This window comes from Trichechus manatus, unplaced genomic scaffold, assembly GCF_000243295.1.
Source record: "Trichechus manatus latirostris isolate Lorelei unplaced genomic scaffold, TriManLat1.0 scaffold00037, whole genome shotgun sequence".
NCBI classification, from domain to species: domain Eukaryota; kingdom Metazoa; phylum Chordata; class Mammalia; order Sirenia; family Trichechidae; genus Trichechus; species Trichechus manatus.
Window position 1 is genome coordinate 12,525,145 of NW_004443973.1, and position 25,432 is coordinate 12,550,576.

A 25,432-nucleotide genomic window follows, 5' to 3' on the forward strand; every position below is an offset into this window, starting at 1 on the left:
GAAGAGAGTTTCTAAACTTTGTAGGGAACTCCTTCTGTAAACAGGAAGATAGCTTCTATCAATAAAATTCTGGTTTAAATGATAGATACCACAATCTTCTTAATGGGGCAAGAGTCCATAATTATGTCAAAATGATTACTTCAAAGACTTATTACAAGTTAACTGTTGTCTGCAAAACTGAGTATTCTTCTTCAACACAAACAGGGTAGCAAATAATCTTTCACCTCGCATTCAAAAAGAGAAAAACCAAACAACAAAAAATGAAGAATTAGCAAGAAAGCTATGGCCTGTTTCCCACTCAGAAAAGAAGTACAACTGATAATAACAAATAAGGTACAGTTTCTGTGGCTGAATATTTTTCAGAATATTTTTCATTTCTAAAAGTAAAGAACTGATACACTTTTCTACTCAGCTTAATCTTGTCAGGAGATTTTAGTCTCAATACTTTTCCTCTTTTGTTATTTCAGTCAACCTTTAAAGGCAATTCTCTATGCAGACTAATGCTGAATGGGCAAAGGTCCACATTGCTATTTTTTGGGAGGAGGAGGGGTTGGAGTGATTTGCCAAAAGCAAAACTCTTTTGGTAGTAAGTATTTTGTAAATACTTATCAATTTTATTCTCTTCTTTCACAACTGATCAACTTGAGTCAATGAGCATCCAATTAGCCATATATCGATTTCCAATCTTAGTCACAACTATGTTTTAACACAGTTTTCCTTTTTCTAGTGATTTTTACAAACTGAGGGAAAATACAATAAAACATTACAATGATTACATGAATTTTTCTATACAGTGTGACCCTGCAGAAATTGAACTTCTGAGTCACAGACATTGCTACCAAGAGATAACTTGAGATGTTTACCAGCTAACATAAAAAGTTCATCTTTGGTATATAATAAACAATTATGGGGTGTCAATTTATGAAAATTAAATATACAGTAGTGGAGAACTGCCTGAAGTAATCAGCATTAATTATTTTAGAGCTATAAGAAAATTCAGAAATCATCTAACCTGAATGTAATTCCCAGGTAAGGAGAATGAGGCACAGATAGAAAGACTTGGCTAGAATCACACATCTCAGGATGGCCAGAGCTGGAACTAGAGCTTGGGTTTAGTATTCCGGGTCAGTTATTCCTTATGCTGTATGACAATCATAGTTAAGAAGTTTTGATATTATTTAGAAACTTCTTTCCCATTAAATCTGTGTTAGGATTATTAACAAAAACAAAACAAAAATGTTCTGTCCTAATTCATGTTCTATTGAATAAAGGGGCAGTTAAACTTTAGAAGGGTAAAGGTCGGGGTGAAGTAAATGAACAACTTATAGTGGATAAAATCAAGATCTGATCATAGTTCTTTCCTCTAATGCTAAAATAGGTTGATTTCAATACTAATCCTTAGATACTTGTCACCTACCTTTCAGACGTGTAGACAAAATTGTGGTAACAATGTTCAGATCTCAAGATACAGAGCTGATTCAGTGATAAAGTGCGGGTTCATTTGAGCCCCCTTCCTTCTTGGCTACTGCAACCATGCAATCAATTTCCCTTACAGTAAGTTTTACTCTCAGAGGGCTCACATACATAGTAACCTCAATCAGTGAGAATAACAGGCAGCTTTCCATTTAGTTTTTAAAATAAATACATGGTAGATGGAAAGAAAATAAGGTATCAAAGTGAAAGTTAACCTAGGCGAATTTTTTTCACTGACAGATTATATATCAGTTCATACGGCATCAGGAAATCGACAGTATGTTCTGTAGAGTGTATTTAAGGCACAGAAATTTACAGGACCTGAGGTGGCTGCTCACAACAGGAGCTTACAGAAGGATATGAAAAAAAGAGACACTCCAGAAAAGAGATGGAAAAAATTCAAATTGCAAGGAGTAAATCAAAATGAAAAGTTAATGCATATTTGTTTTTATTTATAGATAGCTACCACATGAATTATAAAGGAGATTAGAATGGTACTTGGATAAATATATGCATGCTATGGCTAAGAATAAACAATGTTCCTATACATCATGGTTAGTGAGAACATTATCAGTATAACAGGAATTGTGATTATTTGAAAATATGCAGAACTTATATAACCTTGCTTTAGAAATAACTGCATATAGTGTTATAAATTGAAAAGAATTCCAAAGAATAACTAATACAAAATATACAACTGTATATAAGAATTCAGAAAAGGGTGCATTTTGTAAAGTTAGCTGTATTAAAAATGACACAAATCCAAAACAAGATGCATGTTATATAAAAAGGGACATTATAAGACTTGCTTGTGGCATTAAAACCACAGTTTACTCCATGAAATCTCCTTTTGATTATCATTTAGATAGAAGCATGCAAATAGTCTTAGGATCTACTTAGGCTACACATCCCAAATCCACTAAGGCTACACATCCCACTTCAGGAACTAAGCAGGTATTCGGGTAGCTGCTTCCTCCTCTGCATCAGCTCGGTTTGCGTTAATTTCTGCGAGAGTTCGGCCGAACCGTGCCCATTCATCATTGCGGGGAACAGCAATCTGCTGTTAAAAGAAAGACAATGTTTTATGTACACAGAAATAAAAGATCATCTTACCCACTATTGTTCAGTTTGTTTTCAAATAGTTTTTCCATTAAAAAGTAATAACTGGCCTGAATGACCTTTCCATAATTAGACAGACTACAACAACTTACAACATTTCATAACAAAAGACGGTATTTGTGAAGTGTGTTGTGACAGCCTCGGAAATGACTTCACTATTACTACCATCAGTGCAAGAGAGGATAATAATGATGCTTTGTAAATATAACTCCTCTGCACCAGCTCAAAGATTTTGCTGGTGGTAGGGAATTCCTTAAAAAATTTTTACTTTATTCTTGTACTACTCCTACTAAATAGGTTTTTTTTTTTTTTTATTATTGTACTTTAGGTGAAGGTTCCTACTAAGTAGTTTTTGAAGCATGATTCATAAGAGCTGGTTTTTTACAAGTATTATTTTTGTTTGGGGCCTAAGATGACCTTTTTTAATATCTCAATCACTTCATCTGATGCTATGCCATTCCTTAACACTTTAATTTTGTACCAGTAGTAAAAGGGGAGAAGTAAGAGGTTTGTGATGTTTTTGCCTCACTAAAGCAGTTCACTGACCAAAATTGTTTGATAATTGCCATTATACTATTGCAGGAGTTTGACAATGTCATATTAGAGCACAAACCAATCAGTGGGGCAAAGGGATGTGCCTACTTCTAAGCCTACAGTGTCTAATATGGTAGCTACTAGCCATGTGTGACTATTTAAACTGAAATTAATTAAACTAAATAAAACTAAAAATTCAGTTCTTCAGTTGTACTAGCCACATTTTAAGTGCTCAATAGCCATTTGTGGTTAGTGGCTATCATACTGGACAATACAGATACAGAACATTTCCATTAGCACGGATAGTTCAATTGGACAGTGCTATTCTAAGCAATTCAATCCACCTCCCTCCACACTGAATTGCTAGACACCACGGGGTGTCCAGAGAAGGCAAGAAATCATGAGGCACAGGAAAAATAAAAGTACTAAGGCACTAGCCAGCCTAAAAAGGAGGAAATCAATCCCAGGCATTGTGTTGAGCCAAGCAGAGTGCTAAAGAGAGAACTGCAGCTTATCACGTTGGACTGAATTATAATGGCTTTGCAACAAGGCTCAATAGTCAAGATTCACATTTGTTATAGTCATCAGATGACTCTCAAAAGACATTACTTATGGTTTCTATTACCTTGCCCAAACAAATCTATGACACAAAAAAATAAAATCTAATCTCAATATTTCATGAAATCCCAAAGTCCAATTATAACTCCAAATTTCTTCTAGCTGAAAAATTTCTAATTTCTAGCAAACATGCTTCAAGAAACAGGGTACTTTCAACATATCACGTTACCCTCAAAATCTGTTGCATGGGGATACAGGACATCCAGTTTAGAGAGAAAATTAATCTCAAGACTTGCTTCTGTGGTAGAAAGTTTTTACAACCATATGGTTTATACAACGCATGAACCTCAAAGACTAGGTTTAGTCACAAAGATACCTTCACTGCAATGCTGTGAAAGCTAAATAGATGTGTCAAAATTATAGGCAGCGAGTCCCATACCTCTCCCACATCATATATAACAATCTGTCCTTCAGAATCACCCACGGCAATCTCTCTTCCAGAATGAGTCCATCTTACACGATTAAGAGCAGGATTACCCTCCACGGAAATGCTGGCAGTTGGCACCTAAAGTCATTTAAAATATAGTACAGCGTTAAAGTTTCATCAAGATTTCTATAAACATGTAAAACAGTAATTCTTCTTGCTTCCAATCTGGCTACATTTTTTAAAACAAAGATGAAAACAGATAAAGAATTTCCCCAACTTTCTTCCTATTCAGTGATATATTATGAATGACATTATAGTCAATCCTTGAAAATGGTCTGGGAAAAGAATTTAAGTCCTTATATAGAAAATTCTCACCTGACTAGACACATCATTTTGAAGAGCTCCTCTTTAATAAAGTATTCTTTGTTGTTGTTTTAACTTCTTTAAGAAGTCAAGCTGTTTGAAAACATATGGTCAAAACCCCATTTAAAAAAAAAAAACAAAAAACAATTCAAAAGCCCTCATAAACAAATTATAGTTCAATTTTAGAGGACAGGAATTACTGTGGTAGCTTGCATTTTTGTCAGCTGAAACCTGTGATTTGATTCACAGCTCCCAGAAACCTAGAAACAGTTCATACTGAAGGTACAATATGGGCCTTTCCAAAGCCCCTTGTTCCCATCAACTGACTGGAAGGAGGCAGGAAGATGCCACCACACAATGGCACCAGTCCCTTTTAACCTGCCTCTGCCTCTCCTGTGCTGAAGAAAAAGGGATTTGCTTGATTCTGACTAAACAGCACAATAAAAATTCTTAAATTCTGAAATCAGATTAAAAATAGTCCTCCTAACTGAAACCAGTCATCCCCAAATGATTGATTTAACTCCCTAAAACCCTAAAATTTTTACACATAAAAATTATATTTAGATATATTCTTTAACTATTATAGGAAAGATTCACATTTAATTGTGGCCACAAATCTCTAAGACCAAAATCCAAACTAAGAAAATAAAACTAGTACCATTCTCAGCAACCAGAAAACATATAATCAAATCCAGTTACTTAACTAGGGTTTAATACCCTTTGTTAGCAGTATTTGAATGTTTCTCCCTAAACTACAGAACCAATAGTTAACACTGTTAAAATTCTCACATTTCGAATATATAACTTCCTTGCCCTGTATAACCAGCTTCTTTAACAGCTTTAGAGAGATGCCACCAGAATATGAAAAGATGTGGAAGAGAGTGGGATGTGGGAGAAGGCACCAGATGACTTTCTCCTTATTGACAGAACTACTACCATTATGTCTATTACCCCACAGCAGTGTAGAATTGTAAGAACATTTTAAGCCTCTCTAAGCTGGTAAAAACACACATGGCTAAATATAAATTATTAGTTAAAATGTATTGCTAATAAGTGATTTCAGTACAGCAATTATGAAATCTGGTGGTTTCTATATTCATTTTATAGTAACAGTAACACTCTGTATTCAATTTTCCATGGAAACAAGTCATCAAAATACATTTTTACCTCAAAGAAGTCAGGCTTAGACTAATGTTTATGGATGATACACAATTCTATCAAGGCTAAGAGATAATTCAGAAATTCAAGATTAAGGTTAACATACTTCGACAGTCTGAAACTACCTGCTTTCTAACCTATAAATGAAAAATATCCCAGTTGCCTTATGAATGAGACTTTGCCAGGACATTAGAGACACGACAGTGCTTTTCAGAAGTAAAAGGAAATGCCCCAGTGCTCTTGGCAACATTATTTCTTCCTTCAGTTCTGCACAGCATGCTGTTTATTATTTAGGGTACAAAGCTTATTTAGCTTCTTTGTGATGAAGCCACAATCACTGAGCCCTTTTACATTCCTTGGGATAAAAGGAATTTCACAAATTATTCAATAAATCTCCAATTTTCTATTTTTCAGTGCAATTTTTGTTATTTTCCTGCTCACCTCTGTGTCATTATTGAGATTCCACAAATCCAGTCTCCCCATGCCATCCACACAGGCAAACAGGGCTGGGTGGGTGGGTGACCACATAACATCATAAACATAGTCTGAATTATCTTCAAACGAGTACAGAGGCTTGTTATTCTGAAAGGAAAAAGTTGATTCTTAACACAGTCAAAATCTGACAGACATTCAACAGGTATGAAAACATTTTATTATATTTAACTCAGCCTGGAAAAAGTTCCTATAGTTTACTTCACTACAGTATTACCTGGAGTTTTGAATTAAGAATAAACTACTGGACTGCATTTTTTAAAAAAAACTTGTAGATGCCATACTGTTTAAAAAAAGGAATAGAATGTGTTTTAAAAACATTTGCCAATGAGAGGATTCTGGGAAGATGACAGCAGTGGTAGTGTACTTTTTGAATTCCCTCTGAATCGTCCCATAAAATCAGACACAGGATTGAGGATACCAAAACTAAAGACTCACAGACAACATCTACAACAAAATTAGGAGACAAGGTATTCTCACAAACCTCCAAATATAAGTGGGTGGAAACAAACGTTGGAAAACTACGAGACCGGTAGGATCTGTGCAGGAAGAAGTGGTAGGAAGACACGAAGGCTTTTGACACCCTGAGAACAGAAGCACTTTGCAGTTGCCAGCAGATACTCACTGGACAGTATGGTGGGCCAGTCTGAGAACAGGAGCAGAAACTGGGATGGTGTTTTGCAGAATCCCATTTACAAATCTGTGCAAGCCAACTGTAAGTAAAATCTGATGGTGCAGTCAGGGCCCTATAAACTTTCAAACTTAACAAACCAAAGCTCCTTTCCAAGACATAGTCTTCTATTTTTTTTAAATTTATTTTAGTTGTTGTTGTTGAGAATATACATAGCAAAACATACAGCATTCAACAATTTCTACATGTACAATTCAGTGACATTGATTACATCCAAGCTGTGCAGCCATTCTCACTCTCCTTTTCTGGAACTGTTCCTCTCCCATTAAATAACCTCACCACTCCCTAAGGTTCCTATCTAATCTTTCGAGTTGTTGTTGTCAATCTGATCCCATGTAGACAGATCTTAAAAGAGCATAATGCTCACAGCAGACATTGTTTACTAGTTAAGCTAAACTACAGTTTGATTTTAAGAAGACTTCAGGGGATATTTCTGGTTTAAGGTTTAAAGATTATCTTACGGAAACAGTTACAGAGGTTTATCCAGCATTCATGGCTCCAGAAAGTCTGGAGTCCATGAAAATCTGGAAGTCTGTTCTGCATTTTCCCCCTTTTGATCAGGATTCTTCTACCAAGGCAAAGTCTTGCTGAAGAGAAACTGTTGGGACTAGAATCCAAAATGTGGAAGACAAAGACATCAGAACAAGGGAAAGAAAAGGTTCAGATAAAAGTGGTAGACAGGAAGAGGAAAGGCACAACTCAGAAAGTTCGAGATATCTCTCTCTCTCTATATATATACATATCTCTACAAACACACACACACATACACACACACATATATCTGTTGCTGTTAAGTAAACTCATGGCAACCCCATGTGTCTGAGAGCAGACCTGAGCTCCACAGTGTTTTCAATGGCTGGTTTTTGGAAGTAGGTTGTCGGGCCTTTCACAAATATATAGGCCCACCCCTATAAGTCAATTCCGAGTCATAGCAACCACACAGGGTTACCAAGGCTGTAAATCTCGACAGAAGCAGACTGCCACATCTTTCTCCAGCAGAGCCACTAGTGGTTTCAAACTTCTGACCTTTTGGCTAGCAGTCCATCGTTTTAACCACTGTGCCACTAGGGGTCCTTACACACACACACACATACACACACAATAAAGTCACTTTGCAAAACCACAGGAGAGGGACTCTAGTCTAGTCTATGAAACTAGATAAGCTTTCCTTACCTATCCTTCCCCCTCCTAAAAGTATAGGAAAAACTCATTTCACTTGTAGACAACGAACAACAGAAAAGGATTTAAGTCAAATCCCATATAAAGTCACTGTGGCAGACTGTATTTTTCAAAAAGGGACAAACCAATATATACCTTATCCACATGTTCTTCTCACAACATGAGGCTGACACTCCTCCACCATTCAGAGAAAATGGTCTCTCTTCCCTCCCCTAAATCTGAATAGACTTTTATATACTGCCTCAACCAATGGAATGCAGTGGAAGTGATGTAGTGTGACTTCTGAAGCTGGGTTACAAAAGGTGACAAGGCTTCTACCTGGCTGCTTTCTTTCGGGACATAAACCTTTGGTGTCACGTTAGATGTCTGGGTATGCTGAACCTGCCATACTGAAGAGACCATATGAAGAGACCACATCAAGATAAGAGAGATGCCTCAAGAGCCCAGTTACTAGAGTCTTCCCAGCCCAGCCACCAGACATATGAGTGACAGAGCTTTCAGATGATTCCAGCCTCCAGTCAATACCGAGTTATGCAGAAGTGAGATGTCCTTGCTAAGCCCTGTCCAGAGAACATATTTGTGAGCAAAATAAATGTTGGTGTTGTGTTAAGTCATTAAGTTTTGGAATGTCTGTTACACAGCCATAGTATTACAAGTTATTATAAGAAAAAAAGAAAATGAGGAGAAAACAAAATACCTTCCGAAAGTAAAAGGATACCAGAAAGAAATGCCCACAAAATGATGAAAACTGTAACTTAATATTTCAAAACGAGCTAAAATAAGAAAATGATAAAAACTATGAAATAACACAAATCACATTAGAAAAATTCTAAAATAAGGTGATCAGATAAAAGAAGAGGTAACAGAAGTCAGGAAAGACTTAGAAATAAAAGGAAAAAAAAGATTAAACTAGAGGAAATACAAAAGCAAATAAACATAACAAATAATGACTTAAGAGAAAGAGAAGATGGAAATGAAGAAAATTTAAAAAACAAACAACAAAAAGAACAAAGTTGGAGGACTTACACTTCCTAATTTCAAAACTTGCTACAAAGCTACCGTAATCAAGACAATGTGATAATGGCATAAAGACAGACATACAGAGCAATGAGATAGAAATGAGAGTACAAAAATAAACCTTCACATTTATAGTCAATTGATCTTCAATAAGGGTATCAAGACAATTCAATGGGGGAAAGAACAGTCTTTTCAACAAATGGCACTGAGATAGCTAGATCTCCACAGGCTAAAGAATGAAGTTGGACCCCCCCACTTTTCTCACTACACAAAAACTAAATCAAAATGTGTCACAGATCTAAATGTAAAAGCTAAAACCACAAAACTCTTAGAAGAAAACACAGGAGTAAAGAAATCTTCATTATCTTGGATTAGGCAATGGCTTTTTAGATATACGAAACCAAAAGCACAAGCCGTGAAAGAAAAAATAGATAAATTGGACTATATCAAAATGAAAAACTTTTGTGCTTCAAACAATACCATCAAGAAAGTGAAAATATACCTATACAACGGGAGAAAATATTTGCAAATCATGTATCTGATAAGTGGCTTGTATCCAGGACACATAAAGCATTCTTACAACTCAATAATAAAAAGACAGATATAACCCGATTAAAAGACGGGCAAAGGATCTGAACGTAAACATTTCTCCAAAGAAGATATACAAATGACCAATAAGCACATGAAAAGCTGTCAACATCATTAGTCATCAGTGAAATGCAAATCAAAACCATAATGAGATATCACTTCATACCCATTGTTGTTTGTGCCGAGTCAATTCTGACTCATGGCGACCCCAGTATGACAGAGTAGAACTGCCCCATAGGGTTTCCTAGGCTGTAGTGTTTACAGGAGTAGATCACCGGGTCTTTTCTCCCACGGAGCCACTAGGTGGGTTTGAAGTGCCAACCTTTCAGTTAGCAGCTGACCGCTTAACCACTGCAACAGCATGGATCCTTCATACCCATTAGGATGGCTATAATCTAAAAGATAATAATAACAAGAGTTGGTGAGCATGTGTGAAATTGGAACTGGAACCTGGAACCCTCATACATTGCTGGTGGGGATGTAAAATGGTGCAGCTGCTTTGGAAAAGATTGGCAATTCCTCAAAATTGATTCTTAGGTACATAAATACCTAAGAGAAATGAAAACATAGGTTCACACAAAACATGTACATGAATATTCATAGCAGCATTATTCACAATAGCTAAAAAATGGAAACTCAAATGTCCACCAAGTGACGAATGGATAAACAAAAAGTGGTACACCACACACTGAAATGTTATTCAACAATAAAAAGGAATGAAATACTGACACAGATACAACATAGATGAACCGTGAAAACATGCCAAGTGAAAGAAGCCAGTCACATATGGTATGATTCCATGAAATGACCATGAATTGTCCATAGCAGGCAAATCCATAGAGACAGAAAGGAGAGTAGTGGTTTCCAGGGGCTGAGGGAGGGTAGAAATGATGAGTGACTGCTAATGGGTATGGTGTTTCTTTCTGAGGTTTGAAAATGTTAAAAAATTAGATAGTGATGATAGTTGTACAATTCTGTGAACATACTAAAAACCACTCAATTGTACAGTTTAAGAGGGTAATTTTTTTTTTAAATTGTACTTTAGATGAACAACAGTTTCTCATTAAACAGTAGGTAAACATATTTATGACACTGGTTAACAACCCACGACATGTCAACACTCTCCCTGAAAGGGTGTATTTTATGGTATATGAATTATACTTCAATAAAACTGTTATTTAAAAAAAGGACAAAAAAGATAAAGAGAATTAAAAAAAAAAGAGATATACACAAAGAAAATACCAAAGATACACCGATCAGCAGCTCTGAAAAAGAAAACCAAAGCAATGACACAGGAGAAATATACTAAAACCAATAATTCAAGAGAACGTTCCTAAAATAAAACACAGCTTGAAATTACATATTGAAAGGATATCCTGTGTATCTAGGCAAATTGACCCCTTAAAGAAAAAGAAAAAAATCCTTTGGACACCCAGGTAAAAAGACCAAGTCACACACTAGGAAAAGAAACTCAGACTGTCATCAGTCTTTTTTGACAACAATGCTTTTGGCCAGAAGACAATAGAGTTACATGTACTCAAAGAAAGAAAATGTAAGTCATGGATTTTATATAAGACCAAACTGACCTTTGTAACCAGATATACTGTTGTGAATATGAGAATAATGTGTCCACAAGCACCTCCTGAGGAATCTACTACCGAACGCGCTTCAGATGACCAAAAAGGCTGACGAGGTATCAACGTAAGGACTGGTACGGGTAGTCAAATGAATCATTAGGGTAAAGTTCTCTTTTAGATGTATTTTAGCTAGTAGGCAAAGAATTAGAATATAACCATTCTGCAACCCCTAATGAATTAATGGATCCAGGCAGCATCAGCAATGGCTGTTAGTATCACAAAAACACAGCAACCTGTCATTATACATATCCTGATGGAAGTAAAGACCACCACCTAGGAAGCAGGTGAATGAACCTGAATCTACTCACACTTTTAGATCTAAGTACGAATCTACAGGAAATACAGGGGCAAGGGAACATGATAAATGATACCACAGGAATACAAAATCCAGACTGTGAGACACCCTACAGGACAACCAACATTTTTTCTTCATCTTCAACAACGACAAAAAAGAAAAAAGAAACCCTATTATGAGAGAGACTTTAAAAGATGGTCAACTAATCACAAATGCATGGACCTCATTTGGACCCTGATTCAAAGAACTACACTGTAAAAAAAAAAAAAATTTTTTTTTTGAACATTCATTGGCTATTTGATAAAATTAAGGAATCAGTGCTCACTTTTTGGGGTGTAATGATACTATGGTGGTACTGTGGTTATGCTTTTTTCTTTTTAAAAGCTTTATATTTTAGAAATACATAATGAATATTTATTATAGATGAAATAATAATGTCTAGGTTTGCTTTAAAACAATCCAGGGGTAAGGAGGGATAGAAGGAGTATATGTGGGTATAGATCAAACAAGATTGGTCATGTGTCCAGCCTCAACCAATCTAAGCCCAGAAGAACTAGATGATGGCCTGGCTACCACCACCAACCCCGGGACAGAGTGGGAGAAAAATATAGAACAAAATTCAAATTCACAAAAAAAGACCAGACTTACTGGTCTGACAGAAACTGGAGTAATCCCCGAGACTACGGCCCCTGGACACCCTGCTAACTCAGAACTGAAGCCACTCCCAAAGTCCATCTTTCAGCTAAAGATTGGACAGGCCTATAAAACAAACCACAATAACACAAGGAAGAAATGTGCTAAGATTCAATCAAGTAGAAGAGACCAAATGGGCAACACCTGCCCAAAAGCAAAGAGAAGGCAGGAAGGGACAGGAAACCTGGATGAATGGACATGGGGAGCCCAGGGTGGAAAGGGGGAGAGTGTTGACACATTGTGGGGATTGCAATTAATGCCACAAAACAATTTGTGTAGAAGTTTTTGAATGAGAACTAATTTGCGCTATAAATGTTCATTCACCTAAAGCACATACACATACACACACACAAAAATTGGCCATGTATTGAGAATTGTAGAAGTTGGGTGATAAGTATATTGGTTTCATTATACTATTTGCTCTGCTTTTGTATACGTTTGAAATTTTCCATAATAAAACATTTTAAAATGTATTTTTAATTTTTTCAGATGACAGTAAAGGTCAACAGCATGACAATCTTAACAGCTAAAAAGTTTGTTTCAATTAAAAAAAAATTTTATAAAACAAAACTTAAAAGTTAACTGAAAACAGAAGACATTTTTTTCCCCAAGATTATTATTTGTTTATAACGCTCCCTGGCAAGTAGGTCCTGGGTGGTGCAAATGGTTTCCCCTCAGCTACTAATTACAGGTTGATGGTTTGAAACCACTCAGCAGCACTATGAAGAAAGGCCTGGCAGTCTGTTTCTATGAACAGTTCTACTCTGTTTAACACATGGGGTTGCTGTGAATCGGAGTTGGTTTTCTCCCTGGTAACAATGCCAAATGAAGTCTGGTTCTTTGGTAGTGGTTTTCAACTTAGGAGGGGCATCACAATCATCTGCAAAGCTTTTTATAAATACAGATGTAGGAGTTACACCTCAGGTGCACTTCATCAGTATTTCCGGTATTGCTCCACTAAGTGATTCTGAGGTACACTAATGGCTAAGGACCCTGGTGCTAAGGTCCATGACTCCTGAGGTATACTTCTTTAAGAACATCCCATTTTCATGTAATTTTTATGGTCTTTAAAACAAAAGTTGTTCACAAGCTCAACTCTCTAAGAATATGTAATAGTTTCCATAATCTTTTAAAAAAGGGTTTGCCTATAGAAAAATGGGCAAAAAACTTAACAGGCACTTCACAAAATAGTCAATAAACACATGGAAAAGTGTTTAAAGTCATTAGCCTCAGATTACTGCAAATTAAAACCACAATACAGTGCAACTACACCCGTCAGAATGGTTAAAGTGAAAAAGAAAAAAGTGTTGACTAGGATGTAGAGCAACAAGAACTCTCATAGGCTACTGGTGGATTGTAAACTTGCAAAATCACTGTGGAATAACTGCTTGGCTGTACCTAGTAAAGCTGAACACATGCCTGTCCTGTTGTTGTTGTTAGGCGCACGAAGTTGGTTCCGACTCATAGTGACCCTATGTACCACAGAACAAAACACTGCCCAGTCCTGTGCCATGCTCACAATCGTTATACTTGAGCTCATTGTTGCAGCTACTGCGTCAATCCATCTTGTTGAGGGTCTTCCTCTTTTCTGCTGACCCTGTACTTTAACAAAAAATGACGTCCTTCTCCAGGGACTAATCCATTCTGACAACATGTCCAAAGTATGTAAGATGCAATCTCGCCATTCTTGCTTCTAGGGAGCATTCTGGTTGTACTTCTTTCAAGACAGATTTGTTTGTTCTTTTGGCAGTCCATGGTATATTCAATATTCTTTGCTAATGCCATAGTTCAAAGGTGTCAATTCTTCTTTGGTCTTCCTTATTCATTGTCCAGCTTTCACATGCATATGATGTGACTGAAAATACTATGGCTTGGGTCAGGCGCATCTTAGTCTTCAAAGTGACATCTTTGCTTTTCAACACTTTGAAGAGGTCTTTTGCAGCAGATCTGCCCAACGCGATGCGTCTTTTGATTTCTTGACTGCTGCTTCCATGGGCGTTGATTGTGGATCCAAGTAAAATGAAATGCTTGACAACTTCAATCTTTTCTCCGCTTATCATGATGTTGCTTACTGGTCCAGTTGTGAGGATTTTTGTTTTCTTTATGGTGTAATCCATACTGAAGGCTGTGGTCTTTGATCTTCATCAGTAAGTGCTTCAAGTCCTCTTCACTTTCAGCAAGCAAGGTTGTATCATCTGCACAATGCAGGCTGTTAAAGAATCTTCCTCCAATCCTGATGGCCCGCTCTTCTTCATATAGTCCAGATTCTCGGATTATCTGCTCAGCATATAGACTGAATAAGTATGGTGAAAGGATACAACCCTGACACACATCATTGCTGACTTTAAACCACGCAGTATCCCCTTGTTCTGTCCAAACAACTGCCTCTTGATTTATGTACAGGTTCCTTCCTCATGAGCACAATTAAGTGTTCTAGAATTCCCGTTTTTCACAGTGTTATCCATAATTTATTATGATCCACATAGTTGAATGCCTTTGCAAAGTCAATAAAACACAGGTAAACATCTTTCTGGTATTCTCTGCTTTCAGCCAGGATCCATCTGAGATCAGCAATGATATCCCTGGTTCCACGTTCTCTTCTGAATCCAGCCTGAATTTCTGGCAGTTCCCTGTCGATATACTGCTGCAGTCACTTTTGAATGATCTCCAGCAAAATTTTACTTGCGTGTGATATTTATGATATTGTTTGATAATTTCCGCATTCAGTTAGATCACCTTTCTTGGAATAAGCATAAATACGGATCTCTTCCATTCAGTTGGCCAGGCAGCTGTCTTCTAAATTTCTTGGCATAGATAAGTGAGCACTTCCAGCGCTGCATCCATTTGCTGAAATATCTCAATTGATATTCCGTCAATTCCTGAAGCCTTGTTTTTCACCAGTGCCTTCAGTGCAGCTCAGACTTCTTCCTTCAGTACCATCAGTTCCTGATCATATGCTGCCTCTTAAAATGGGTGAACTTTGACCAACTCTTTTTGGTATAATGACTCTGTGTATTCCTTCTGTCTTAGTCATCTAGTGCTGCTATAACAGAAATACCACGAGTAGATGGCTTTAACAAAGAGAAGTTTATTCTCTCACAGTCCAGTAGGCTACAAGTCCAAATTCAGGGCATCAGCTCCAGGAGAAGGCTTTCTTTCTCTTTCGGATCTGGAGGAAGGTCCTTGTAATGTATCAGTCTTCCCTTGGTCTGGGAGCATTTCAGCGCAGGAACCTCAGGTCCAAAGGATACGCTCTGTTCCCGGCACTGCTTTCTTGGTGTTGTGACGTTCCCATGTGTCTCTGCTTGCTTCTCTCTTTTATATCTCAAAAGAGATTGGCTTAAGACACTACCTAATCTTGTAGACGTCATCAGTACAATTGCCGCTAATCCATCTTATTACATCATAGTGATAGAGTTTACAACACATAAGGAAATCCCATCAGATTACAAAATGGTACACAATCATACAATACTGGGAATCATAACCAAGCCAAGCTGATAGACATTTTTTGGGGACACAATTCAATCCATGACATTCCACCCTTTGGCCCGCCAAAATTCACGTCCTTGCAACATGCAACACATATTCACCCCCTTGTATCATAGCAAAAGTCTTAACTCCAAGTCCAAAATCCAAAAATTCCTCTTCATCTGTGAAATCTAGAATACAAGTTATCTGCTTCCAAAGGTACAGTGGCAGAACAGGCGCAAGCTAGACATTTCCATTACAAATGGGAGAAACTGGAGGAAAAGAAGGGATAACAGGCACCAAGTGAGTCAGCAGAACACATTACATCTGCCCTCAAGGCTTGAAAATAATCTTCTGTTCTCTGAGACTGTTCACACAATAGCCCTGCCCTCCAGACTCCAGGTATTGGCCACACTCTCTGGATTCTGAGTGTAAGCCCCTCAGCCACTGCCTTCAGCTCCACCTTCCGGGGCCACTGGGACAGCAACTCTTCTCCCTTGGCTTTAGGAGCATCATTCTCCTAGTCCATCTGAGTGGTGACTCCACCCTCAGAAACACCAGAGGCCATGGCTCCACCCTTTGAAATCCCTGAGGTCCTGGTCATAGCTTTTGAGACTGAGGCAGCTCAGCTTCTAGTGTTCCTTGTCCTCTTCAGCTTCTGTTTCCTGTGGCCTCTTGGCTCTCGGGTCTCATGCCTGCATCTGCCCTGCTGGGGCAAGTGTTCCAAAGCTCAGTGGCTCCACCAGTAAGTGCCTGGAGGCACCCCACTCCACCAGTAAACTTCAGCCAGAAGGCACTCAGCTCTCTTGCTCCGTGGGCTGGCAAAACTAGCTCTATCGATAAGTGCCCAGAGGCACCCGCTCTGTGGGTCGGCTCCAGCGCTGTCTGGTACTGGTCTCCTGGTTCTGCTGCTGCTGGTTCTCTGCTGCTCCCAGTCCTCTATCCATTCACAGTTTCAAAACTGCTTTCACATTTTAGTGAGCAGTACCCTACTCCTGGTACCAAATTCTGTCTTAGCCATCTAGTGCTGCTATAACAGAAACACCACAAGCGGATGGCTTTAACAAAGAGTTTATTCTCACAGTCCATCTTCTCTTGATGCTTCCTGTGTTGTTTAATATTTTCCCCATAGAATCCTTCACTATTGCAACTTGAGGCCTGAATTTTTTCTTCAGGTCTTTCAGCTTGAGAAACGCCGAGCGTGTTCTTCCCTTTTGGTTTTCTATCTCCAGCTTTTTGCACGTCATTATAATACTTTGTCTTCTTGAGTCGTCCTTTGAAATCTTCTGTTCAGTTCTTTTACTTTATCATTTCTTCCTTTTGTTTTAAGCTGCTTGACGTTCAAGAGCAAGTTTCCGAGTCTTTTCTGACATCCATTTTGGTCTTTTCTTTCTTTCCTGTCTTTTTAACGACCTCTTGCTTTCTTCATGTATGATGTCCTTCCACAACTTGTCTGGTCTTCAGTCATTAGTGTTCAATGTGTCAAATCTTTTCTTGAGATGGTCTCTAAATTCAGGTGACATATACTCAAGGTGGTACTTTGGCTCTCATGGACTTATTCTAATTTTCTTCAGTTTCAACTTGAACTTGCATATGAGCAATCGATGGTCTGTTCCACAGTCGGCTTCTGGCCTTGTTCTGACTGATGATATTGAGCTTTTCCATTGCCTCTTTCCATAGATGTAGTCAATTTGATTCCTGTGTATTCCATCTGGCGAGGTCCACGTATATAGTCACCGTTTATGTTTGTGAAAAAAGGTATTTGCAGTGAAGAAGTTGTTGGTCTTGCAAAAGTCAATCATGCGATCTCCCGCATCATTTCTATCACCAAGGCCATATTTTCCAACTACCGATCCTTCTTCTTTGTTTCTAGCTTTCACATTCCAATCACCAGTAATTATCAATGCATCCTGATTGCATGTTCGATCAATTTCGGACTGGAGAAGCTGGTAAAAATCTTCAATTTCTTCATCTTTGGCCTTACTGGTTTGTGTGTAAATCTGAATAACAGTTGTATTAACAGGTCTTCTTTGTAGGCATATAGATATTATACGATCACTGACAGTGTTGTACTTTAGATCTTGAAATGTTCTTTTTGACGATGAACGCAATGCCATTCCTCTTCAAGCTGTCATTCCCAGTAGACCATGACTGTCCAATTCAAAATGGCCAGTATCAGTCCATTTCAGCTCACTAATGCCTAGCATATCGATGTTTATGTGTTCCATTTCATTTTTTGACGATTTCCAATTTTCCTAGATTCATACTTCGTACATTCCACGTTCCGACTATTAATGGATGTTTGCAGCTGTTTCTTCTCATTTTGAGTCATGCCACATCAGCAAATGAAGGTCCTGAAAGCTTGACTCCATCCACGTCATTAAGATCAACTCTACTTTGAGGAGGCAGCTCTTCCCCAGTCGTCTTTTGAGTATCTTCCAACCTGAGGGGCTCATCTTCTGGCACTATATCAGACAATGTTCTGCTGCTATTCAAAAGGTTTTCACTGCCTAATTCTTTTCAAAAGTAGACTCCCAGGTCGTTCTTCCTAGTCTGTCTTAGTCTGGAAGCTCAGCTGAAATCTGTCCGCCATGGGTGACCCTACTGGTATCTGAACACCGGTGGCATAGCTTCCAGTATTACAGCAACATGTAAGCCCCTACAGCACAACAGACTGACAGCCACATAGGGGATGCATGTCCTAAGACCAAGTAATTCTATTTCTAGGTATATGCCCAACAGAAATGGGTGCTTATGTAGATCATTATTTCTAATAGCTCCCAACTAGAATCATTCCAAGTATCATCAGAGGTAGAACGGATAAATTATGGTATATTCACAGAATGGAATAATATACAGCAGACAGAATGAACAATCTACACACAATAATATGAATGAATCTCAAAAGCATAATATTCAGCAAAAGAAGGCAAACATAAATGAGCACACACTGTATGATTCTATTTTTATAAAGTATATAATATGAAAAAAAAGCTGTATGCAAATTAGATAAAAGTTATTTATATTTATAATAAAAAATAAGATTGCTACTTGTTTTAGTCAACCAGGAAATGCTTAGATGAAATGTTTCACTTACTCAGTGCAACCAGAGAAAGAAGTAGGATACATAACTGGGTAAAAGATTACATTAAAAAGAAAAATACAACAAAACAACATCGTCCCAAAATTTCAGAATGTGATTATAGACAATGACTAGTTTTAAGGCTTTGGAAAAGTCACTTCACCTTTCTAGGCCCCTATTTCCTTATTTATAAAATGAAGATCTTCTATCAGTGGTTTGGAACTTTGACTGTAAATTGTAATCACCTGGGGAATTTTAAGAACTATGTTGTTGCCAGGGTCTCCCTGTTAGAGATTCTGATTTAATCAGTCTGAGGTACCAGGTGAGCACTGAGTGTTTTAAAAATTGCCCAGGTGATTCCAATGTGCAGCCAAGATTGAGACCACTGAAATGGATAATTTCTAAAGATCTCTGCAACTCTAAAATACACATAAAAGGTTTTCAAAACTTACTTGTTGAAAGAACAAAAAAAGAAAGGTTTCTCTGAATGACAATAGCATTTGAATAAGCAAAGGTGCCTCATTCTGTTACATGGTGAGAAAAAACACTGTATGGTCAAGAGAGAAACCACAAATTTCTCTAAGTTCTTTAAGGTTATTTCTCAAAGCTGGTGTAACTGCGGAGTTGTAGATTAATAAAAAAGAGTTCCCGTAGTAAATACATGAAGACAACAGTGAGATGCTCCCTCACTAGAAATAAGTATGTCCTCAAATTAGATCAGAACAGAGATAAACAGATGTCTTTAAAAAAAAAAAAAAAAATCCTGAGGTCGGAAATGTTGTTAGGTTCCATCATTTTCTACTCATAGCAATGCCATGTGACAGAGCAGAACTGACCAATAGGGTTTCCTAGGCTGCGATCTTTGCGGAAGCAGATCACCAGCTCTTTCTCCTGAGGAGCTGCTAGGTGGGTTCAGAGCATCAACCTTACCATTGCACCACCAGGGCTCCTTTTACCTTCCTATATAACCTAACTGAAGATATTAATTTGAGGAAGACTGCATCAATGAGAAGTAACAAAAATATAAAGCAGCAGTCTTAAAAGAAAAATGAAGACAGTAACCTTTTAAGCACTGTCTAGGAGAAAGGGAGTCTCAGTCAATGGAATGTGAGAATTGCCACCCCATGGCAAGGCTAACTCTATTTGAAGATGAATGAATCAGGCTATCTTAGCTGGATGCCATTAAATATTCAAATTATAAAACTTCTTTTGTTCCAAATCCTTGCTCAGCAAGCAACTTCTGATTATAATTTGGCTTCCCATGTGGGCTGTCTATAGGAAACAATGAGCTGGTCAGGCTACTGTGAGTTATCTGGGCCTTCTGGTAGCTATGTTTCTCACTGTAAGTTAACAAATTGACATTCTCCAATACATCAGTGCCTCAGGAGCTTGACAGTTGCAGTCTGCATTCCCTAGTCTAATCAGCTCTAGCAGATTGACAAAACTGAGTTTTTGAATATGCAAAGGAGAGGCTGGACACTGGTCAGTAGCAAGTCAGCCTTCCTCAAGAAACATTCCAACTTCGAAGCACTGCTTCATTTTAACATGTATAATCGGTACATAGTTGTTATCCCAAACATTAGTAGGATGACTTTAACCTTACTTTAATGCTGGTAACTCCCTGAAAATTAAATCGGTAAACTGTTAAAATAAGGAGGGGATTTGAGACATCAGAGACTGTGAAAAATTAAAGTGTTTATGGACTACAAAAGTCTAAAAATTACCTGTTCTAAGGAATTACCATATTAACAACCTTAAGTCTATCACTTCATGGTAAAATATGGTTCTGATAAGCTTTTGTTTGGAAACTAAAATATATTGTACATATATTAAAATATTTTGTCCCCCAATAAATACTTGTATTTTAAGAGTAATTTATATGTTGAATTAGAAAATGTTGTGTCACAAAAATATTTACAGTAATAAAAAAGTGAGTAATTTTATAAGTACTGTTTAATGTAGTGGAACATTATGCTAGTTTACCAGGTCTTCTCCAAATCAAGCTTCTATAGCATCCTCAGGTTACCCTGAAGATTTTACTCACATATTCTCCTTAACATTTAGGTCTGCCGAAGTGTTTCTGTTATGAATTTTCAAATTTAATATTTTGAGAAGGTAGCAATGTCTTGGTTGATAGCTTAGTTCAAAAAAGTAATGAAAACTGTTTGATGAACCAGAATTCTGTGACTGTGTTATAAATTCCTGAGTTGGCAAAGATTAGAGGCTGGCTACAAAAACATAACTTTAAATTAGAGGCAGCGCTAAATTTCCAGGGATTTTTAGAAGACTTAAAGAAAGGAAAAAATAGAGTGAATCTTGTTTTGCTATTGGGGCAGTGCCAGATTTTAAATGATACAAGATGTAGCAATATTTAATGATTCATGCTTCCAGTTTACAAGGGATCAGTTCCCAAAGTCAGAAACCATGTAGAGGCAAACACGCACATTTGAAGTCTGTTAAATCCATGACACTGGTTTAAAAAGCTTAAAATGGAATTGTTTAAAATGAGATTATTTTAAAACATTACCTTCATTCATTACCATTGTATTGGACAGCACAAAGGCTGTATCAAGTCTTTAAGCAGGGTAGAAATAAATACCAGCAACATAAATACCCAGAAAGTGTAAATTTAAGTGAAACAATGATATTGGGAGTCACAGTATGGCCAAATATAAAAATATTTACTCGGTTGATTGTTGCTGCTCTGCTCTTTACAGAGTAGAATTATTTGTGTATCAAAAAGTTAGAATAAAGGGTAATTCTTCTGATAAAGTTTTAGAGGGTACTTGAGCATGTATGAAAATATCCTGCTCTATGCTGGCTTGTCCTTTGGCCACTAACATTGGAGGGCGGTATGTATGTGTGTAGAAGAGGGGAAAGGCATGTATCATGGTTAAATGAACAAATGAGTCTTCTATATGAAGCTCAAGGAAGGAAGTAATGTGTAGCCTAATTAGCAAGGAAAGAGATGCTTGCCTGTCATTCTTATTTGGAAGACAGTTCTATGCTGAAATATAGCAAAATACAAGAACAAAAAATATCTACCACCAATCAACCAGCTATGTAGCGCCACAAAAGCAAGTTATCAATCAGTCTGCTATTAAGTTCTGCACTTGTTTAGGCAAGATGAACTCTTCATTTTCCACTCCTGCTAATATGTGTAAGGATGCACAAATTGGAAGCCTCAAATTCAGAGCCAAAAGAAGGCTGGCAAACTGAAGCCGTGTGATAAAAACAAAAACAAAAAAAAACCCAAGTCTACAAATAGATCTAAGATTCTTTTCAATTACTGAAGAAGCAAGCTGGCTAACAATCTGTGTCTATATAAAGGATACTAAAGTAAAAGCACATCCAGAAATGTAGCAACTTAGAGGCTGCCTGCAGTCTACCGAGAAATAGTTGGTTTCGTTCATCTTTCCAAAATGCTGCATCTTGCTTTGGTTATACTAACTACCTTATGCATTTCTTTGCTTGTGGTTGTGAGACTCTCCTTCTCCCTCTACATTTTTCTGTGCATAAGTCTCATTAAAAGAACATAACATTCAAGAACAATCCAAGAAAGAAAACAGATGATTTATTAAATGCATTCAGGCTCTGTCTGATCCCCATTAAGAGGAAAATGAGGAACTAAACATTTGTTAAGTGCCTATTACATGCTGGACACTGTTTTACGCACTTTTTGTTTCCTTCATTAGCCTTAAAGTAAGTGCTATTTTTATATCTCTAATGCCAAACCTGAAAACATTCCATTTTAAAAGGCAAGTTTTTGGAGCAGTTTTCTAACTCACTTCAATTACTGTGAAAGGAAACATCAAGAAAGGAAAAGAGTGAACAGTGAGTTTATCCTAGGTTTCTGAGGCCAGCACGCAATAAAGAAATACGAGTTCACTATAATAGTGAGGAACATCTTCTAAGACCACTAGGTTTTCTCAAAAAAAAAAAAAAAAAATGAAAGAACCAAATAAAGTCTAAACTTTGCCTCATTCAGGGTAAGGTGGACAGAAACGGGAAAAAAAAAGTTTGAAATTTAACTTAAATAGAATCTGACACACAGTACGCAGTTTCACTAGCAACAATGTAACACTGCAACAAAACAGCAAAGTCAAATCACTTTAATTTTAAAATGGGTGGAAGGAGACCACAAGGTCTATCACAGGAGGTAATGTTCCCTACTTGGATTTGCCTTGAGACTTTCAACTGGCCAAGTTCTTGCCAGACTTTAGTCAAAAGATGATATACAGAGAAACAACTGAAATCCATACAACCATTCTCCTGCCATGTTGCATTTATCTGGAATTGCTAGAGAATCAGGAAGCACTTTATCACATAAGTGGGCTTTTCAAACAATTAAAGCTTATTAAAACCAAAACAAACTATTTAAATACGTATCATGCCTTTACACAACACTTTCCTAATGATTCAAGTTTCTTATGTATGACCTTACTGTGTAGGACCCTGATGTAAGTCAGTTTTTATGTGTCTTTTCTCCATTTTTTCATCAGTTCTGTGAGCCACTATAGTTCTGAACAACCCTCTAAAAGCTCTCCATGGAGGAATGCACAGCTTTTGTGACAGGCTGTATCACAGTTATGACAGGTGCTATGTGAGATACTCAGGGGCTGTTTCCCCAACTAAGTTCAGGGTAAACAGCTTTCTGCTTGAAAAATCTGAAGTGGTGGTGAGACCAGTATGTGTGGGGTTTCCATATCCGCCAGGACACTTTCATGAGAACTACAACATCCAGTAGCTCACTCATGTCCTGTGTAACTTTTTATCAGGTTTGATCTATCAGTAAATAATTCTAAGCTATTTGAAAGCTTTTCATCTTTCCTATGTAGTATTAGAGCACCACCTTGTGTCAGAAACTGAAGCAAATGAGCAGACATCTGTATTTTAGATACCTTAGTTGTCCAAAGTTTTACTGTCCAGTCAAATGATGAAGTGACAAAAAGATGTGAGAAGTCTACTGCTCCAACAGCTGCATGACAATGGATGCCAGTGATTGGTCCTTGATGCCCCTCAAACATCTCACTGATTCCAGCTTTGCTATTTGATAAAAGTGGAAATGTTAGGGAATTCTCTTGTAAGTAGTAGACCACTTATAAATACATTTTATTATGGGTTTAAATTTCAGAACTTGACATAATTTCACCACACGTCAACTCTTATAAGTTTATTGTTATTCTATTAAGATTTGGCAATACTACTAAAGTAATAAGTACATTTAAGAACCATAAACATCATGGTATTGACAAAAAACCTCAAAATTCCAAAATCTGAGGTGGTGAAAGAGGGACAAAGTGATGCCACATGTAAGAGACATATCTGGACTACCTTTAAATCAAAAGCTGTGAAGTAAAGGTGATCTGTATTTACAATGAAATCTGGACACTCAATTTTACTTAAGAAAGAAATTGATAAGGTACAGCTAGACAATTTCAAAATAGATTGAACAGAAGAAATACTAGCCAATATAAAATGTGTATGTGACATTACTATACAATTATCTGGAGGACCGAACTAATGCTCAAAGTCCAAATAAATTAAAATGAGAAAACGGCTGATAATCTTCTTATTTACAGCTTTAAAGGTGGTATATTTAGAATTGCTGAATCTTCCTTTCTACCACCAACTTCTATGTGTGCATGCACACGTATGAAGAACACAATACACCACAACGCACAAAATCTAAGACATATCATGAATCCAAAAAGTATTTAAGTTTTAATTTTATAAGTCTGAACACCAATAATCTGTCACATATGAGTGGCTCTAGGACAAATTTCTACTTAAACAAGGGGCAGTTTGCTTCAATGAGATTATTCAAGGGAGAACATTAAATAATTGCAAATTCTAGTTTAGGTTTACCTGCCATGGCGGCATGCTGTGTACACAGAGCCTTCTTCACTCCCAACGACAAAGTTGTTGACATCTCCAACAGGGAAGGACATAGATGTCACAGCCACTGCCTTTGACTGTTTATGAACCAACTCCATGCTATCCTACATAGAAAAAAATTGAGGAAATTATTCTGTAAACCTGCAACTTTTTAATTTTTATAAAAACATTTTCTAGTTTTAGATGATCTGTAAGTAATTCATTACACTACTTAGATAAATCTACTTCGATGATGAAATGAAGCAGGTTTGAAAATAAAATATATACACAACAAACATCCTATACATGTTTAGGTTTATAAACTGTTACAATAATGCTATTACAAAATAGTTTATAAAAAACATAAGCTGGGTACATAAACACTTAAATAATGACGATATTTGCCTGAAAATTTCAGTTTTCCAAGTTTAACCTACCTGTGGATGGGAAAGCATGTCCAGACTCCACGAACAAATTTTTCCATCAGTAGAGATGCTAATCAGATTGTGAGCATTTTGCGTTCCAACTACATTTACACAATATACAGGGTGCTAAAAGGAAAGAAATTAAAGAAAATTTCAATGATCATTTTACAAAATTTTTTTTATTGTCTTGTCACAGGTATGTTTCATATGAAAACAGTCTCAAATAACTTGATGGTATTTTTAATGTGACGTTTACAGTGACTCTTTAGATTAGCAAAAGATTCAACCTCAGAAGAGAGATAAGTTTCTAATAAAACAGAATTCCAAAAATACAGAAAAAAGGCCTTCATTCT

At 37.1% G+C, this 25,432-nt stretch overlaps 1 protein-coding gene across 3 annotated transcripts in view; it reads right to left on the reverse strand.

Moving 5' to 3' along the window:
- Positions 1–1,904: 1,904 nt before the first annotated feature.
- Positions 1,905–25,432, reverse strand: part of DYNC1I2 (dynein cytoplasmic 1 intermediate chain 2) — a 62,739-nt gene continuing 39,211 nt past the window's right edge. For all 3 annotated transcript variants that reach the window (XM_023730576.1, XM_004375520.2, XM_023730575.1), the window contains 6 exons: positions 25,092–25,205; positions 24,646–24,779; positions 23,679–23,823; positions 6,074–6,214; positions 4,124–4,249; positions 1,905–2,533 (listed from right to left, as the gene is read on the reverse strand). In XM_023730576.1, coding sequence (XP_023586344.1) covers positions 2,420–2,533; positions 4,124–4,249; positions 6,074–6,214; positions 23,679–23,823; positions 24,646–24,779; positions 25,092–25,205 — 774 coding nt within the window. In that variant the 3' untranslated portion in view covers positions 1,905–2,419. The remainder of the gene's footprint in view (positions 2,534–4,123; positions 4,250–6,073; positions 6,215–23,678; positions 23,824–24,645; positions 24,780–25,091; positions 25,206–25,432) is intronic.